Source organism: Scleropages formosus, chromosome 2 (assembly GCF_900964775.1).
Source record: "Scleropages formosus chromosome 2, fSclFor1.1, whole genome shotgun sequence".
NCBI lineage: Eukaryota > Metazoa > Chordata > Actinopteri > Osteoglossiformes > Osteoglossidae > Scleropages > Scleropages formosus.
The window spans coordinates 23,567,625-23,587,733 of record NC_041807.1 but is presented as its reverse complement, the minus strand read 5'-3'; the positions used below and the strand labels follow the sequence as shown (position 1 = coordinate 23,587,733).

General features: G+C 40.7%; 1 protein-coding gene across 1 annotated transcript in view; it reads right to left on the bottom strand.

Moving 5' to 3' along the window:
* LOC108939410 (E3 ubiquitin-protein ligase PDZRN3-B-like) overlaps positions 1-20,109 on the bottom strand; it is a 49,900-nt gene that overhangs the window by 25,032 nt on the left and 4,759 nt on the right. Inside the window, exons 2-3 of the mRNA XM_029249699.1 lie at positions 19,579-19,665; positions 18,935-19,042 (exon numbers count right to left, since the gene is read on the bottom strand). Coding sequence (XP_029105532.1) covers positions 18,935-19,042; positions 19,579-19,665 — 195 coding nt within the window. The remainder of the gene's footprint in view (positions 1-18,934; positions 19,043-19,578; positions 19,666-20,109) is intronic.

The following is a 20,109-nucleotide window of genomic DNA, read 5'->3' as shown; positions in this document are numbered from 1 at the left end:
CCCACAAACTGAATTTCAGAAAAACATATCAGCAGCTACACTGCAATTCAATAATGTTTTCAGCACTATCTGGTTAGACATGCAGCTAACAAGCCAGTTCATGTCAATAAACGTAGTCAATACTGCATTTAGAGCCAACATATTTAAACATGTGGAAAAAAAAAAAGAAAAATGCAAGCCTGATTTTCAGCTGGCACCATACTTACATGTGTTAAATATGTACAACTGGTTATAAGAGGTGCTGGGAAAACATTTATTCGCAAAGAATTCCTCTTTCATGTTATGCTACACACTTGCTGCTCAGAAAACGTGTAAAAAATGGACTTTTGTCAACTTTATCTCTGTTCAATAAATAAATGATTCTCAGCTGTGTTTCCCATACAGGGTGTTCTCTTCCTGTGTGTTTTCTCTCACCATAGAGTTGTCCACCTGTGAAATATGCATTGGGTTATTTTAGTACAAATGTGACAGCCAGAGGCTGGCCACTTTCATGGGGACAGTTTTGTGTGGTTTGGGGGGGGGGGTTGGGTGGGTGTTAAGTTAAAGTGGGCCATCAGCTGTGGCCTGCTCACTCCAGGCACTCCTTCAGAACTGCAGGCATGTGAACAGTGAATGTGGCCTAGACAAAACAACTTATATGGAGAAGGTTCTTATTACGGGCTGCAGGGATGTGAGTCGCACCGCTGGTGGTTATTTAAAAGCATTCCACAGCTTGATGAGTCCTTCCACCCTTCAGCAGATCTGCTGGTGCATCAGGTCAGAATTCATCTGCATGGCTCACTGTGTTACAGGAAACGATCCAAAAACTCAGAATTTTCTTTTCACTGGTTAAATGAAGCTTTCAGTTTTTCTTATCAAATTAAAATAGTTACAATGATGAACACCTTCAGTGAAAATTTCCTACATGTAACAAAGGGTTTTCTAAGCTTAATGTTTAGAAAGCAGCGGATACCATGGTGAGCAGAGCCGTTGCCTTGCCAGCTGAAGTTTCCTTGTTCACGGTAATTACCCTCAATTCATACAGCAAGAATACCCTTCTGTATAAATAGGAGAAATCACTGTAAAACTGATTATCCAACACTGTAAGTATAATTGGACAAAGGTGTCAACTAGAAGTTAATAATAATGTCCAAACTGAACTTCAGTGAGCAAACAGTTTCTCTGCCGCTTCTCATCCGGTTGGATGAGAGGTGATCTGAATACAGATATCAACAATGTGATGACAGAAATGGGTACAGCTACAGATTCTGCCTCATGTGAGCCAGCTGATGCCCTCGTTCAGCTCCTGCTGGAGGCCTCCTTTCTCTTCCTCCCAGGCCTGGTACCAGGTGGACAGGAAAAGGACACCAACATGCTCTCCTCATGAAGTCCAGGACATACTGTAGGTGGGCAGGGAATTCTCACTTAACACAAGGCAATAATATCACAAAGAGCTCCTCTTCTCTCTACCTCTATATGAGGCTTGACTGCCAGCGCTTTCCATATGAAGCCCATGACGCACAGTCCCCATACCATATGACCCCACTGCTCACCAGCATAAAATGGTGAAAATGCCTTTGAAACAAAGGTCAAAAGATGCATTTTTAACCTGAAGTGGAGTGAGGGTCTTTATGAAGTTGTGCTGAGCAGATCTGTCAAAGAAGAACAAGCCAAAAACGGTGAAGTCAGTCTGGGCCAGAAGCTTTGGGAGTAAAAGTTAGTAGTTGTTGTTGTTGGTAGTAGTTGGTAGTAAAAGTTGCTGTAGTAAACGCTGCACTTTGTGACACTCAGTCACAAGGAATCCTTGGTTTGACTGCCTTAGGTTGTCTTCTGCTATATTTGTTAGAGCTGTTACTGTATTTCCCATGCAATCCACAGATCCTCCACTTCCTGCAGCCACATGTCTCCTTGAAAAGGAACAAAGGCTTAAACTTGTTCAAGTTACTCTTTTAGGTTTTTGGTGCATTCCAAGCGTTCCAGATGCACCTAAGATTCCTGTAGTTTCCATCGGCTGCAGTAACGTACTCTTCAAAGATTCCAGATAGGATTCCTGCCAGTGTTGGCAAGTCAGACTTGGACTTAATTTTACAGACATCTACTGGCATTAAAGGCACTCCAGGGAGGTACCACTCGGCTCACTTCTGCGACAGGATAGTAATTATTTTCACAGTTGGTGGTAGAGTTAAGATGTACAGTATCTGGTGTTACTCATGTCACATCTCTGTGAATTAGTGTTGTTTTTCAGTTTTATATTTAAAAAAGGTACTAATACCATACAACATGGCAGGTTGTGTCTCTATTTGGTGCATGTTCTTTTTGTGGGACACTTCTCAGTAGGTTAACCCAATCTAGCAGTCTGCTGCCTAAGCCAGTATGTGGTTGTATTTGTCTCTAGAACACATAAAATTGAGTGGAAGAGTAGATCATTCATATGTAGCATACTACTTCATTAGAGACATGTTTAATGGAAGTGGGAGGATTTTTATTGTGTTTTCCAAGCTGGACGATATGAACTCATTTCTGTTCAGTGATTTACTACCAACTACCAGCTTGTAAATGCATTAATTTAATCTTTTTAGGATTTTCATTCTGAATATAAATTTTTTTACAGTCACGGTGGCACAGCGAGTAACGCTGCTCTCTCACAGCGCCTGGGTAGTAGGAGAGAACGTGGATTCGATCTCCACTCAGTCTGTATGGAGTTTGCATGTTCTCCCCGTGTTTGCGTGGGTTTCCTCCAGGTGCTCCGGTTTCCTCCCACAGTCCAAAGACATGCTGTTCAGGTTCCCCCATAGCGTGTGAGTGTCACGGAGTGAATGTGTTTCACTGATGCACGGATGAGTAACCCCTTGTAAGTAGGGTAATCTAGCACTGTAGTCGCCTTGGTGAATAAGGTGTGTGTGCTAGTAACACTACATAGTTATCTGTTCTAAGTCGCTATGGACAAAAGCATCTGCTAAGTGAATAAATGTAAAATATCCAATTCTGCTGTACTGCTTCTACATAGGGTGAGGCATTTAGTGATGAAATAAGCACATTTGTGTGTGCAGCCCTTTAGTAGGAACTGCGATTGCACGCTGAAACCATGCAAAAGGCAGTAAATCTGGAATCACACCATAAATCCTCCTCAAGCAGAGAGTAGAAATGACACATTCTACTTTGACTTTCCCAGACTTGGGATTTCTTGTATGAAGCACGGTTCTTGAAAGCACAGATGCTCTGTCTCTAGCAGTATCATTCTAATTATTTGGAGTAAAGTCTGTTCCAGTCCTTCGGCCTAATGCTGGGGACTCAATGGCCTCTCAATGGCTACTGAAGTCCACTTTTAAAAAAACAGCGCAATCTCGTCTCCATTTATTTAGCATCCAATAATCACTGTAAATTTTCAGATTTTTTTTTTTTTTTTTTTGTAGGTTTTGGGTGGAATATATACCTTTGTTGAGCACTCAGCCTTATAGCCAAACCCTGTGAACATTTTTCTGTTAATGGTTTCAGTTTGCGCTACCCCAAAACACCTGCTTCCTGATCTATTGCTTCATTCTAGTGGTGTGTCCTGAGGAATGGCGCTCCCCACAAAGCCTTCAGCTCAAGGCACACTAGAAATTCCCACAAGGATGCCCCTCCATCCATAGTGCTCCTACAGTAATTGCACAAACATACTGAAAGGTTCTTTTTGCCAAGATTAAACAGTCAGTACAAAGTAGGTTTCCATGACTGCTGCTCCAATACTTTGAGATGAAAATTACAGGCAGCGAGTTCATGTTATAGTCATAGTCTGAGGGACACTGCTGCCCCCTGGTTCTGGTGTGGATTTTGCTGGGCCTGTCTATTTATAAACACAACTCATAAGGGATGACTCAGCCACAGGTTGGTCGGACCTCTCCAGGACCTTAACAATCCTTCTGTTCTGATCTAAACCACAGACTTAAAAACAGTGGAAAATGTTGCATGGCTGCACAATCATTTTTCAATTTATTTAGGCTGAAAGTTGGTAATCATGTGGGTCTCTTTAGAGCAGTGCTGTAGGTAAGAGGAGGGAAGGGGGAGTAATTTAGAGCACAAACCTTCAGATAACAAATCAGAAAATTACTACTTGGATCCCTTAGTTCCTTTCTACTTTTGAGGGGGAAGTGCAGGTTTTGAAGTGCCATTACATCAATATCCTAACATAAAAGGAAAATATGCTGAGCAACTGCACACTGGTTCATTTTATCTGAAATGTGGGACTGCTTAACACATGATGTTTAAGTCATAATGTTGAACTCAAGATGAGCTCACCCTTTTTCAGAAATACCCGTAAATACAGAGAAAGCAAAGATCACGTAGGGTTTGATGTGCACTGGCAAAAGAATGAGGAATCATGGTAGGTTTACTTACTGTATATTGGAAAAATTAGTATAAAATATAGTGTTCCCTACATTTTATATAAAACTCAAATGAGACCAAATGAAGAACTGACTAGATTTATGAAAAAACATTTCAAACAAATGTAAGCCTATACACTGGTTTAACAGTCATGCTGTAACTTGAACACTTTATCAACACATCTGGGGATGAAAAGAATGGAACAAACAACCTCAAATCAGCTATGTTTTCTGAAAATATCTTATAAAGATCAAAATATCTTAACATACTGAATAAACTAGCACATTTGAAACTGATTCCAGAACACAGCTGGAGTACTCTATTTCGAGCTCTTTTCTAAAACCAACAAAACGTACTTAGAGACCTCTGTACCTATATTGTGTATAAGTTGCACTGTGCCTGTTAGAGACAGGTGTAGAGCATGCTGCTGTTCCAAACGTCATGATCTACCTGCGCAAGACAAGACAGGCACCCTGTGTGGCATGACAAGCAAGCATGGAAAAACAGACAGGCCGTAAGGAATGTCCTGGCCAGAGCTCTGTCTGCCCCATGCCAACAACAACAAGGCCAAAGCAACACTGGCGACTGACTTAGACATGGACGTGTGGTAGGAAATGTGAACCCTCTGGGAAGCGTGTGTGCTTTGAGAAAGGGTGGGAGGGGTGGGGGCAGTACAGTCACACAACTACAGTTCTGCAAACTTTACTTGGCAGGTCCTGGTCATTGGGGAGCACTGTATAATATCTCGGACCAAGCAATGAGCCAGCACCACTCAGACAAACAATCTTTCTTGCCCATTAAAGGCTAGCTCCCTAACCCAGCACTACTGCTGTCAGATGTACCCTGACGCTCTGCAATACCAGCCATCTGAAATAAGTACGACAACTCAGAGCATGGTCCCTGGAGCTCTTTGAAAACATGGATTTAAAGTGTACTACGAGCACTGAAAAAGTGTGCAGTTCTGTATGTCAACCCTGAGGCAATACTCATGCACACAGAGCTGAGAGGGCATGGAGTGTACCACACTTGTGTTGAAATACTGCCATCAATTCATGACAATCTCTTACAGTGTCTGCTATAACCTAATTTTAATTACAAATTAAATTTTAACAGTGTTGTGTCTCTAATAGCACTTTATTCACAACCTAAAAGACATGAATTACTTTTTAACCTTTACTTAACTACCATGTTTAACATGCCTAAGGTGACTAACAGACCAGCCATATTGCAATGACTTATCCATTTATACAGCAGAGTATTCTTACTGGATCAGTTCAGAGTAAGTACACCAGTCAAAAGCACTATTGCAGGAGTAGGTTTTAAATCTTAAGATTATAAACACCCCCGAACCAGTGCACTACATTCTAGCTATTTTCAGACACACTTAATATGACAACCAGAAGACAAGAGCAAAATCATTAAACAATCAAAAAAGCCTTGCAATTCAATGGTACTGTGTAGCCATTATCACCATTCAGCCCAACAAGAAGATCCTCACCCCAAACTACAGAAGACAAAATGCTTAAACTCCAGCTGAAGGTCAAAAAAGAAGATCTGGTCCAGGAAGATGAAAGATTAATGCATTTGACTAAGAAACAGCTCATGTCTATCCCACCAAATCAAGAGACAGTTAAACTCCTTCCAGATGAATTTCTTACGAGGGGAGTCTGGGCCTTCTCTAAACAGCGTCCTCTAAGAGAAGTGTGCTGACTGACTCATCAAAGGCATTTCACACATTTTTCTCCCTGGGGAGTTGATGCTGTTAAACTCCAGCAGCACAAGGGAGCCTCTGTTGCAGCTCCATGTAGTGAGCTGAATGAGGAAAGAAAGGAGACAGCTTAAGGAGACCACAGTTCTGCCCCACCACTCTCCTCAATGCAGACATTTAAAGGGTTGTGCGCACAGCCTAACCAGATTAACACCCCCCTTCTTCCCCTACCCCCCACAAACACCCCCAGGATGCTTGGGCTAAACACCACATAAAATTGGTCAGAAACACGCACTGACTAAACAGGTCAATAAGGCAAAGTGAACAGAGCAGAACCTTGCCACAAAGATGAATGTCTCCTGTCCTGCAGGGGCTGTGGGTTAAAGGCATGACCGCCTTCTTCCCAGCCTTCCACCATTTGCTACCATTATGCCATTGATGATCATAAAGCACATGTCATGGACTGGTAGGTGTGAACACAGAGGTCATGAGAGCAGTCTGTTCTGTGACGATGGTCTGTGAGATCCAGGTGTACATGGGACTGTAGGAATTGTTGAGATGTTGAGAAGGCAGTGAGAGGGCTATGAATGTACCTCTTAAGGCTGTTTCTCCACATTGCTGAGGACCTATTCATTGTGGAAAGAGACTTTGGAGAGAGTAACACATTTAAAAAAATAAACCCCAGGACTTGTAAAATCTGCAAACCGAAGTTGTCATTCTACAATTAGTAAGGAAATGAGTGGAGTGGATAGGGCTGATCAACAAATGAGAAACCTAGTGTATGTTTCTGTGTTCATTTTCCATTAAATTCCATCAACTTTAAGTATTACACTTTCTAATACTTTTCTAAAAAATTACTGAAATATTGTAATTAGCTTTACCCTAGAGTCAGCCAGAACTTATCACTGGGGTTTCTATGATTTATTTTATAACGAGGTTGCTCTGGTTAAGAGGGGGGGAAAGAAAAAAAAAAAAAAAAAAAAAAATATTGCAGATGCAGTACCATACCCACATTTTTGTCTGATGACAAACTTTCAGTCCCTAAAACAGAAAGCAAAATCATCTATAATAGCTGCCAGCTGAGAGGAAACTTCACAGTGTCCAACTCCATGTTTCAGAGTTGAATTTTAATCACATAATTCTCAATGCAAACATGTCAACAAAACAGGAAAACATGGTGTAAAGGTAAGCATCACAAGATGAGCTACAATGTTCTTTTAATCAGTGACTGAACAAAGCATGAAACAGACTGAGAAAGCAAAGTGAATAGAATCCTTTAAAAATAATATAGTAAAGAGAATGGAAAAGTATTTTTTGATGAAGAGCTCCTCATATTCAAGTCAGATAACTACTGTAATCACTGGTGCTGACTTTTTCTGTTCAGATGTTCAGCATAAGCATGTAAAGAAACATAGGTGTAAATATGAACATACCTGCATCCTTCAAAAGAGCCAGAAACCCTGTGCTTTTCCACAGAGACCTCAACCTGGCCAGATTCAACAGTGGCTCAAAGAAACTTTCATTCCTGTCTTCTCAGACACCAAAAATGTATTTTTGCCCTGTTCAGTCTACCATAATTCCCCCTCACTGTGCAGTCTATCAGTTTCTAAACTTTTCACTTTCTCCAGATAAAATGACAAAATGTTATGGTGCTGTGGCTTTTATGAACTTGGATCGCTTTCACTGACTTTTCTTGGTACTGCTTGAAAAGTCATTGCCAAATATTTACATTATATCTAAAATAACTTGAAGCGAATCCCAGATTCCTATGAAAAACAAAAGTCTGAGTTGATAAATTCACCATAAGATGAATTAAAAGAAGGATCCTGTCTGTCAAGCTTCTGCAACAGGTCATGTTTTCAGTTTCATTCATCCTGTTTGTTTTCCAGTCATGTGTTCAAAAAAGATGTAAAGTTTGTGACAGGAGACTAAAAAAATTGCTTCAGTAGAAATCTGAAAATAAATTCAATTTAAAAGCTATGGTGGAACACACATTTCTTATGTACCTTAATTTATTACACAGAAAAGGCCATGATGGTAACTACTCTATGTCTTGACAGCAACAACGACAACCTCAATGACATGTTCAGAGCCTTGCGGTGACAGAGTAAGCATATGCCAAAACTCCTGAAGCCTCCAGTCTGGTGGAGTGGTAAACTTCTCACAATGTTTGTACCTCTCCACACTCAGCAGGAAATCTACAAGGTTAAAGACTTTGCCTACTCCTCCACTTGCTTTGCTGGAGTAATTTAGCTGTCTGTTGTTCAAGACTGGGGTTTATAACACAATTAGAAGTAATCCTCCTCAGTATATGTCTGAAGAGGAGGAATTATTCAAGAAAAGTTCTGTCTTCCAGATTAGCTACTTTTTACATAGAAATATGCCTTCTGCATCTTGGAACAGAGTGAAACTGACTGTGGCTGTGTTCCAGAGAGCAAAAAGAGACCTAAATCAAAGTATCCTCACTTCTTTAGACACTCTGGTCACTTATGTAGGAGACTGTGAACCCTGCAGTTAAAAATGTTATAAACACCAAAACAAACAGAAGTGTAGGGTGTGTTCTTGGGGACATTGGATACTTTTCAACCAGAGTCTACATTTCTCCATTTCTGATTTCCAGTAAGCAAGCTTAGAGTGAGGTTACATCTGGAAGACATATTTGATGAAAGCAGTATTTTATCTCCTTGTTTCAAGGAGGAAAAACACAGCAAAAAGTGTTTCCAGAGGATATTTAGATTTAAATATATTTGTTCTAGGGCTTTGAAAAGTGCACAGTAACAAAAAGATAACAATGATAAAAGAGGAAAAGTTGATCTTACATATCTTACATTGTAATCTCTCTTCAATAATCAGAATTCAAAAATCCAGAATGGCAAATATAGTATATATGTGAGAACAAAGGCTGGAAAAGTGACTGTATTTGGTCTGAGAGCGAAAGGGAGATCCCACTGGCACAGCATTTTGTGTAAACAAACACAAGAGCAGGCGTAGCCCCTGAAGTGGCACAGACTAAAAATCATTACAAGTGAGCAGCTTTCAGAGCCCTGTGCACTCAAACACTCCTTAAGACAGGCAAAGTTAATGCCGTTATTAGATGACCCAGTCAACCAGGTGAAAGGCTGAACAACAGAACTGGGATTGTGATCTAACTGAAAAGTTATCATATCATCTTTGTTTTAAAGCCTAGAGAAGTAAGTTAAAAAAACTTTCCATACAGAAATGAATACAGTGTTATCAGTGTGGCTCTTGCATTATTAATAGGTGTGTGCATGTGTGTGTGTTTTGGAGGAGTGGGGGGGTTTGCTGTTGCTAAGAGCACATCTGTTGGTTAGTGCCTGGGGAAAAGGAGGAGGAGATTAAGAAAAACAGAACAGCTCAGATGCTTCCGATACAAAATGTTTTAAATGCTAGAAAAACAAATAACCAGAAGGAAATATTTTCTCCTTCATTTTCCCCCCCCCCAAATGATGTGCACTTGAAAGTGATGATTTAAATTAATGATAAGACTAACATTAGAACTGGACTAAAGGAAGAATCAAAGGCTGAGATTCTTTTCTGTGGTTGTGGTTGTGTTTTGAAAATATAAGGCGAGTTAAAGGCGTGGGCAAACTTACAAGTTTATGTTGAATGTCCAAGTCACTGTATCAGTTCTCCCTGGAATATGTCCACACATTCCAAAGGCAAAGAGCACTGAGGCTTTCTGCAGAAGATAAAAGAACAGGCAACCAAAAATCTGGATTCCCAAACCCAGCTGCACAGGGTTTGAGGTGAGGAGTTAACTTTTTCTTTTCCTGGCCTTTAATGTCAAATAATTTGAAATACAAATAGCATAATCCCCAAAACCTGTTGTATTGGTGGGACCTGAGACTTTCATCGACCCCATTCCATCTAACATCACACTGAGATTTTCCTGAGCAGATGGTGCTGCCAAACAATGTATTCGTTCTTGTGCTTTTTAAGACTGTCAAGATAAACCCTTACAGTTCACAAAAAAATGTTTTTCTCATTAAATTTAAAAAAATAAATGCCAGCAGTTGTGAGAAAGGCCTGAAGACATAGTTTAAAAAAAAAAAAAAAAAAAAAAAAAAAAAAAGGTCAACTATAAGGTTGTGTCCATGTGGAAGTGAGGCACAGATTTGCTGCAGAGTCCATAGCAGTTACATTGCTCTCCTGAGCTTGAAATGGTCTACATGACAGGAGGGAGAGAGGATTTTGCAGGCTCTATATACGTCCCTTACATCTTCTACCCACATCTTGGTAATAAATGCACAAAGGGGAATAAACATTCAGAAAAAGTCACTGTCTCTCTGATGGTTCTGTTTGAAGTTCCTTTTCATCTGGCTGTTTTTCCTCTCTTTTGAATGACTTTATAGGTCTCCAAGGTCATGGCGATTGCCCTGAATGTGTGGTGGACTCCTACTAGGGTTTTTGCTTATCATGCACCACAATCAGGACGTGCTGCTACCCTACCCGAGGGGAGACACAAAATGACAGGCAACACGTGAAAATGCCTGACTCAGACCACTTTTCAACCTGAACTCAGGGAAAAACTCCTGGTTTAGATTAAGTGTAACTGGGCCATGAAGAGATTACATCACCCTAAGTGGATTCACATGCACATCCCACTGAAATGAGTTCTGCTGGAAAAACAATATTAGGTGTCTCAGTCCTTTCCTTATAGTGCTCATCTCTCATTTCTCTGAACCAGTCCTGCTCTCTTCAACACTAATTTCCTTCACCCACAAGGTATATTTAACATTATTAGTACTATTAACTTGTGTTTAGGTGAAACCTTTGTCGAAGGTGACGTAAAATTCTAGGTATACTATGCTTAATTCCTCAGGGTTATCTGTCTGAAACGCATGTTGTTGGACTGACCTGCCTCATTTCATCTCAGGGTGCAGTGTTTCTGTTAATAGTAAGAATCCAGATGGACAGGCCCTAACCCAAACACGCAGCTCTCACATCTCCATGAAGACCACCCCCTCCCCAGACCCCACTGAAGCCCTCCTTCACCCCTGAGAACTTAGTTATCAGCATCCCTCCCTTTCAAACCAAATCTTTCTGAAATCCTCGCCCTTTCCTGTTGTTCTTTTTCACTTCTTTTATCCAGAGTTCTCTGTGAATGTTTATTTTATGTTATAAATGGTAAGAAACTAAAAAATGGACAAAAATTCACAGGTGGGAAAGCAGAAATGGAGAAGAAGAAGAACAGCATTAGAAGCTTAGAATGAAGAAGCTAAATGCTTCAAACAAACAGAATCACATGGATCAAAGCTGTCCATTGTGAGAAGGGAGGGGAAAAAAAAAAAAAAAAGCACAGCAAAAGTCAGTCACCTGATGAGAAAACTAAATGGCACCCACTTCTATGAAGTAACTATTTTCTGATTACGCAGGACCAGAGAAGTGTCACTTTTTAAATAATATAACTCAACGAAAAGCCTCTTGAGTTATGGTAATTAAATCAACAATAAGACTTTATAATCAGCTAATATCAAAGTGATACCCTCCTACAGACCTTCCTTTGGGGGCCAACAGCAGAGAGATGTGGGTGGAATAGACTCCAGTGTCACACTGCTAATGCATTTCCAGGTTAAGCACTTGTTTCAGGCTATATTTTATTTGACTTGGAAAGAGATGATGAGGAGCTGTAAGCTTCTGCATATCTAAGAGAAATTGGAGTTGAATATACAGTCAAGGAGGCCACTAATCAAGTAGGTGCTTCTAAAAAACAAAACGCACACAATGAATATACAGTCACACATAGTCTGGCAGTCAAGTTATGCACACACACACACACACACACACACTTGACAATGTGGTGTTTTCCCAGAACACAGTATCTCTCCACTACAAACACAAATGCAACTGCCATATGCAGCTGAAAGCAAACATCAAAGCAACCAGTCCAGCAGTTGGGTCTTAACCATCAGCTGTATGGAGTGAGCTAATGGTTAAACTTCATCTCTGAATTCTTGATCCAAAACACATTCAACTTGATGCAACCTGGACTTCTAGAATGGCTGTGCCATTCTGCTGGAGCTATGAAACTGAAATAACTTTCACAAAAGAGCAGCAGGTGTCATATTGGCAAAGGACCTGCTACTGTAACCTTGAACAAATTACTGAACCTGCTCTGATGCTCTTCAGTCAGTATCCAGCTGGGAGAAATTGAAAATTTGGCAAGTTGTTTTCAAGGTCTGTGATACTATCTTGTTTAAAAAAGATTGCCTGCAATTAACTAATTAATCTAAACACACACAGATATCCTTAACTGATGAGTTACTACAGCTATCAAGCACAGACAGAGACACTTACTTCAATAGTGTGTACAACAGTGTGTGGAACTATGGATTTATTAAGATATTCCACAGGAGTGGAGAGCACACTGAAAAGCTACACATGAAAACTCTGAGCACGTGCAGCACGGTCTCACTGAATTCTCATCCAAATGTTACCCGAGGGCCCTGCCAGCCTTAGCCGTTTGAGGCGGGAACACTGACAGCTGAAGCACACATCAGCTGTGTGCTGCCGGGACCTGGCTTTTGTGGGATGCAGTGGTCTGCCTCTTTCCCCCGGGGTAGGGAGACTTAAACCCAGCAGCCTGCCGGTTGCTTTTTCTTAATGATACCTCAGAAAAACACTCATTGTTCAAATGAGGCCAGGAAAGCTCTGAAACATCTCCTCAGGAAAGGAGAAGGGCATGGGGGATAAACACATTAAGTTACTCAACATTGATCAGCTCCACTTTGCCCAACTGCATTGTGATGGGTTTGCCGGTGTTGATTTTCAATCCTTTCAAACAAGTCTGCCTGTAATCCAGGCAGTCAATTGTCAAAAATTTATATTTACATTTATTCACTTAGCACTTTTCTCCAAAGCAACTTACGGTGGATACTATGTAGTGTTACTAGCCCACACACCTTATTCACCAAGGTGACTTGAACTGCTAGATACACTACTTACAATGGGTCACTCATAAAATGAAGTCAGCTACATTTTCTTGTAATTAATAAATAAACAGGACAAAAGAGAATTATGGATAAATTTACAAATCTCACCGTTATGATTTTTGAAATAGTTACAATATAATTAGCCTTAAAGCAATTTATGTCATGTAATATTAACACACTGATTGAATTGATCACTGCCATATCCTCAGTCAGTAAATTTTCAAAGTAAATTTCTGCTGCTATGCGAGTTTTCATAACACAAATTAGCTCACAGACGACTGGTAAACACAGGAACAATATCAGTATAACGTAAAACTTGCGTTGGCTTACAATTACAACAACACACACACACACACACACACACACACACACACACACACACACACACACACAGGCTGAAGCCACTTGTCCCGAGCGGGGTTGCGGCAAGCCGGGGCCTAGCCCAGCATCACGGGGCGACACACACACACACACACACACACACACACACACACACACACACACACACAGGAGAGGATGCCAGTCCATCACAGGGCACCCTAAGTAGGACTTGAACCCCAGACCCACCAGAGAGCAGGACCTGGCCAACCCCACTGCGCCACCGTGTCCCCCCATTACAATAACAATACATTACAATTCAGTTTCATCCCTAATGTGTTTACATTTTGTGTCACTGAATAAATCAGCTGAATGTGGGCTAACACAGCTGAGGAATATATATGACATTCACATTTATTCATACAGCAGATGCTTTTACCCAAAGTGATGCAAATCTTAGAGAACAATACAAAAGTGCATTATTCCATATAAGTCTATTGCGCACATAGGAGATAAGCGGAGAAGTGACTAAGAAAAATGCTAACCCTTTGAAATGATACCCCTTTTGAATTTTGAGAGAAATTCGGCAGTTCTGAGTGACAGAGGGAGATCATTCCAACACACTGGAGCCAGAACCAAAAAAAACCTTTGTATGTTTCGTTTGGACCTCTCATGCTTGGGACCAACAAGCAGGCAGAGGTAGAGGAGCACAGCAGTCCAGTGGCAATGCAGTGAGCAATCAGGTCTTGTAGAAATTGAGGGCCAGATCTGTTGATGGTCTTGTAGGCTATAACCAGAGTCCTGAACTTGAACTCCTACATGCTTTGTTTCAACAGTGCTGACTATAATATAAATGTAATGCAAGGTTCTCAAAGTGAGTGAGCAAAAAGCTAGTAAGCAAGGTGACAAGAATGTGCCTAAGTGTGCAGGTGATAAAGTTTAAGGTAGTTAGCATAATAACCCAGCCGGGTAGTTGGCAACAGCGACACGCTGGTCCCAAGCCCAGATAAATGGGAAGGGGTGGAGAAAGCAACGGCAAACTACTCCATTATCTTTGCCAAAATACTTTATGGATCACAACCAAACGTCTTCAGTCAAGCATGGAGAATGATGATCCATAAAGTCATCGAAAGTCGGCCTCAACTGACCGGTTAAATCATCCTCAGTTAGCATAAAAGAAGAGCCTTAACATCTGAAAAAAGCTTGAAGTAATAAAGTGTCTTAACTAAATGAAAGAACATACAATATAATTTGAGCAACTGACATAAAAAAGGCAGCATTATATATAAGCTATATGCAGTTTTCAAGGTGAAATTCTATATGTATGATGAATTTAACCTGGTTTTACACTGTACTAACATTTTTATTAGGGTTCTTTGTAATGCTTTAGTTACAAATTTGTTTACAGTTTTGTGGTCTGCCCAAACCCTATCTTTCTCATGAGAACTGTTGTTTTTGTTCTGTGATTTTCTGTACTGGTTTTACAGGAACTCATCTATTGCATTATAGCAAAAATTATTGTACAGCATTTCAGAAACTTCAAAGTGTTGCAAAAAAAAAGAAAAAAAATCTGTGGGTTTAGCAAACTTCTGTGCAGAGGAAAGCTGACATTTAATGGATAAACAAGGCAAGGCAAATATTTTTCCACCAGTGGAAAAAGAGAAAGATCATGGTCTTGGTAAAGCCTGGGGCCTTTGGGGATGCCCCATCTCACGCCGCACACCTGGAAATCACCCTGCTGTTTTCATTAAAAGAAGTGTCTTTGTGCTTCAGAAACAGAACATTTGCTTTGAGTGTAAATTACTGTACATCTGCTTTCAGAGTCTTATTCCTTCCAAAAACTCAATGACTTTGGATTTCAGATTAAATCTGAACATGGGATATGAAATATGGATTTTTCCATTCAAGGTGTATCCTTTCCGGCCTAGTGCCAAGTGCATCTGGGATACGCTCCGGACTGCCACAATCCTGACAAGGACAAGAAGTTAACAAAAATGTGTGAGTGAGTATATCTGTATATGTGTGTACACTCACCAGCCACTTTATTAGGTACACCTGTTCAACTGCACGTTACAGCAAATATCTAACCAGCCAATCCTATGGCAGCATCTCAATGCATTTAGCCATGCAGACATGGTCAAGACGATCTGCTGAAGTTCAAACTGAGCATCAGAATGGGGAAGAAAGGTGATTTAAGTGGCTTTGAATGTGGCATGGCTGTTGGTGCCAGACGGGCTGGTCTGAGTATTTCAGAAACTGCTGATCTATTGGGATTTTCACGCACAACCATCTCTAGGGTTTACAGAGAATAGTCAGAAAAAGAGAAAATATCCAGTGAGTGGCAGTTCTGTGGGCGAAAATGCCTTGTTGATGCCAGAGGTCAGAGGAGAATGGCCAGACTGGTTCAAGCTGATAGAAAGGCAACAGTAACTCAAATAACCACTCGTTACAACCGAGGTATGCAGAAGAGCATCTCTGAACGCACAACACATCGAACCTTGAATCAGATGGGCTACAGCAGCAGAAGACCACACCAGGTGCCACTCCTATCAGCTAAGAAAAGGAAACTGAGGCTACAATTCGCATGGGCTCACCAAAATTGGACAACAGAAGATTAGAAAAACGTTGCCTGGTCTGATGAGTCTTGATTTCTGCTGCGACATTCAGATGGCAGGGTCAGAATTTGGCATAAACAACATGAAAGCATGGATCCATCCTGCCTTGTATCAACGGTTCAGGCTGGTGGTGTAATGTTGTGGGGGATATTTTGTTGGCACACTTTGGGCCCCTTAGTACCAACTGAGCATCGTTTAAACGCCACAGCCTACCCGAGTATTGTTGCTGACTATGTACATCCCTTTATGACCACAGTGTACCCTTCTTCTGATGACTACTTCAAGCAGGATAACGCACCATGTCACAAAGCTCAAATCATCTGAAACTGGTTTCTTGAACATGAGAATGAGTTCACTATACTCAAATGGCCTCCACAGTCACCACATCTCAATCCAATAGAGTACCTTTGGGATGTGGTGGAACGGGAGATTCACATCATGGATGTGCAGCCGACAAATCTGCAGCAACTGCATGATGCTATCATGTCAATATGTACCAAAATCTCTGAGGAATGTTTCCAGCACCTTGTTAAATCTATGCTATGAAGAATTAAGGCAGTTATGAAGGCAAAAGGGGGTCCAACCTGGTACTAGCAAGGTGTACCTAATAAAGTGGCCAGTGAGCGTATGTGTTTCTATACTGATCCTGAAGTGTCTGCAAACTGAACGCTTAGCCCCACATGCACCTCAGAATCAAACTAATCCTCTAAATCCACCAATCTTCTTCCTTCTCTCTAATAGAGGCACGGCCCACTAAGGTAGATTTGTGAGTGTCACACAGTTTCACCCACCCCCGACTCAATACAAGAAACACGCTCAGTAATTTTGATATTCCAATTCACCACCATGCAAATGAATCTGCAGTGGAACACTGCCTAGCCTGTTAGCTTTTTCAGCTAATAGAGGTGGTCAGAGAAATGAAAAGATGTTCACACATCGCAATGTCACTCTCTCCAAAGAGAGCCTATACCAATAGGAAAATATGATTAAGATGGCTAAGAGACAAAAATGTAGAACTACAATTACAAAACTTTTGGAAGCACCTCTGCATGTGACATGTAAACATCTCAATGAATAGTGCCTACAAAACACTGAGGCAAGTATTAGAATCCAAATTTTGCATCAAGTCTGTGGTAAATCAGTCTGTGTATAGAGCTTTTAATTTATACTTCCTCAAAAGTTTTATGCCTCAAGGGTACATGACTTTCTGAAGAATACATGAGAAGTTTTTCCACCTAAGTTTGCAGCTGCAGGAATTTACCTGGAAACAAAAACTATTGCCCAAAATAGTAATGCTCAGGGGAGGTTGTTATAGTCATTAACAGAGGTTACACAGAACAATGACACAAGGCACACCGATGACAAACTGCATGTCAAATAAAGTAGTTTCTGAGCAAACTTGTACCAAGTACAATAACTGTTCATTACACAGGTGAAGGCAAATGAAGGTACATAGTGATAAAGTGAAGGTACATGAGATGTACTTCAAATAATTGCAGGTACATGAGATGTCCGTCACTTTTGAGCAAAGTGTCTGCTAAATGAATAAATGTAAATGGACAGGTACACCTGGTGACATCTGCCATCACCTCAAATCAAAGCTTCTTTAGTTTGGCATCTCCAAAGAGAATCCCTCTGAGAACGTGAGGTGCAAAAGCACAGTGTAACCGTTGGAGCAGACAGATTCACACCGATCCCAACACTTTACTTGTGATTCATTTAGCCATTGCTGTCTGAAAAACCAACATGGCAAAACCATTAAGAATAATATTTCTGGAGTACATTGTCCCAAAAGTTTTTGGGATGCAGAGGGATCAAAGTTCATAGCAATAGTACTACAAAGCTGGCCTGAGGACCCACTATGATCTCCAACTAAAGAATTTTGTCCATGTTTTATGAATGTGATTCTATGAGCATGGTAATAAGAAACCATAATGGAGCCACCCAAGGTGTAAAGGTTCTGAATCCAATCCAAGCAATACCTTCTTTAATAAACAATTATTTTGGGTGTGAGCAGCCATGGGCAAAGTGATAATTACTCTTTCACAGGGGAATAAAAGGCAGTGTGTACTAAATCAAAGGTGGCACCTTTCATTCTCTTGAGGTGAATTCTACACAACCCAAGTCATTCACAGCCAACCATGTGAAAACCCCAGTAACAAACAGAGCCCATATCACCTTCCATCTCACAAGGACAATTGACCTCCATCTTGTCGCTTCACTTGATGCTGTGTTTCTTGCTGTCGTCTTAAGAGCCAGTCATTCGTTAACCATGTCTGGCCCCCTCTTCAGCTTCATGTTTCAACATACATTGTTCCCTTTCTAATCTATTCTGAGGATGTAATTTATCCTAGTAGAAGAATAAAGCTGTGATGAGGTGCAGCCAACATCACGTTCTTTCATAGTTGAAAGCGATAACATAATGGCTGCTGGGTACAAATCAGCACAGCGTGAATAAGCGATATTTCTCGAATTACGAAGGTGGCCATTGTCCTTAGTGCCTTGAATGCTCTCCCTCTGTGATCTCCCCACCCCAAACTCTTAACCCCGTGAAGCCCACGTGGCTTGGGTAATCTCCAACACATTTCATCAGCATCTCCCAGGTCACATGAGCTGAAAAGAACCATTCCCAGTATCCCACAGCACCCAGGCATATCAGACAACAAGAGAAATGTAGGTTCCCTGGTGCAGCCTTGAGAAATGTCCTGTGTGTGCAGTCCATTGAGGAGCAGAGTGACAGACTGGGGAAGAACTCCAGCAATGCAAATTTACATCTCTCAAAAAATGACTATTCAGGAGCCCTATGCATCACAAACGGCTCACAGAGACTCGAAATGAAAAAATGTAAGTCAGAAAGGTACAGGCTCAAACTGAGAATTCCAAAACCAGCATCACAATAAAAACTATTTTTAGAATTTTGTTTTGCTTACATTAATTATTTTGCCATGTTACTGTGGAGAGGTTGTTGACAAGCAGCCCCACTTTCTGTTGCATACCTCCAGAATTTTATCATGAATCTGTAGACCTCCCTCCTTGTCTGCAGGTCCATTTTCCATTACTTTGGATACAAAAATCCCCTCATGTGAAGATCCGTCCCCATGGCTCTTGAAAAAAGAAGCAATATAAAAACAGTATATTAGCAAGATAAATCAAGACTGCAAACACAAATAAAAACTTTGAGGATAAATCACTTATGCATAAAGTCAAATATATATGCATGTTCAGTTTACGTTAGAGAAGGTCTGAAGTAGTGGCCTGTGTTATTGCTCTTGTTAAACTGCTGTACAACATTGCCTATGGTATCTGAAGGATACTGTGGAATCATGGGTAATCGGAAAGAAATCCATGAAAAACAAACTCTAGAGCTCAAAGAAAATAAGGGATATCAACAAAAAACAAGCTAGAGTACAAAATCCCTGGACAATATAAAACGTATTATTAATATAACACATTACTGAATGAATGTAAATCCCTGTGGAGAGCTGACAAACTTAAATCAGTTTCTGGCATAAGGTAGCTTTTTGTGTATTGTATGATGAAAAAAAATCTGTCAAATGGGAGTACCTTTTAAAATATACACAAGTTTTTAGAATTTATTATGTTTTTTCAGGGTTGAAAACCCGAGGATATATTAACCTACCTCGCAAGGCCTGCCACCAATGATATTAAATCCCAGGGACCCTGATTTCCGGTACAGAATAACTTCGAAGGTTTGTGTTTCGCCGTCCTGCAGAGAGAAGAAAGCAAAGGCAAGAACCTCAGTATTATGAAAGGTTTTCCTTCATTGTTACTGGACCAGAAGTATGGCTCAGCTATGGAAAACCAAAAACTGGAAACTTTGAACCCAACAGATGAGCCAGGTCAGGCCACTGCTCTTGTTTTTTTGTGTTTTTTTTTTTTTTTTTTTTTAAAATCAACATTATCCCTTGATGATCTACGTTGCAGTGTAAGGAGCCTGAGGGACACTGTGAAACCATGGGTAATCATCCACAACAACTGGACTACAGCTCTGGCTTTCCTCACTGGACAGATCCCTGTGTAACTTCCTGTAGCAGGAGCACCTTTTTTTTCCTGTGACTACCACTATGAGAGTCCAAGACATATTTCCCAGACACAAACCTTACAAGAATAATTTTTAGATACATGTGTCTGTCTGTGAACATGTCGGAGA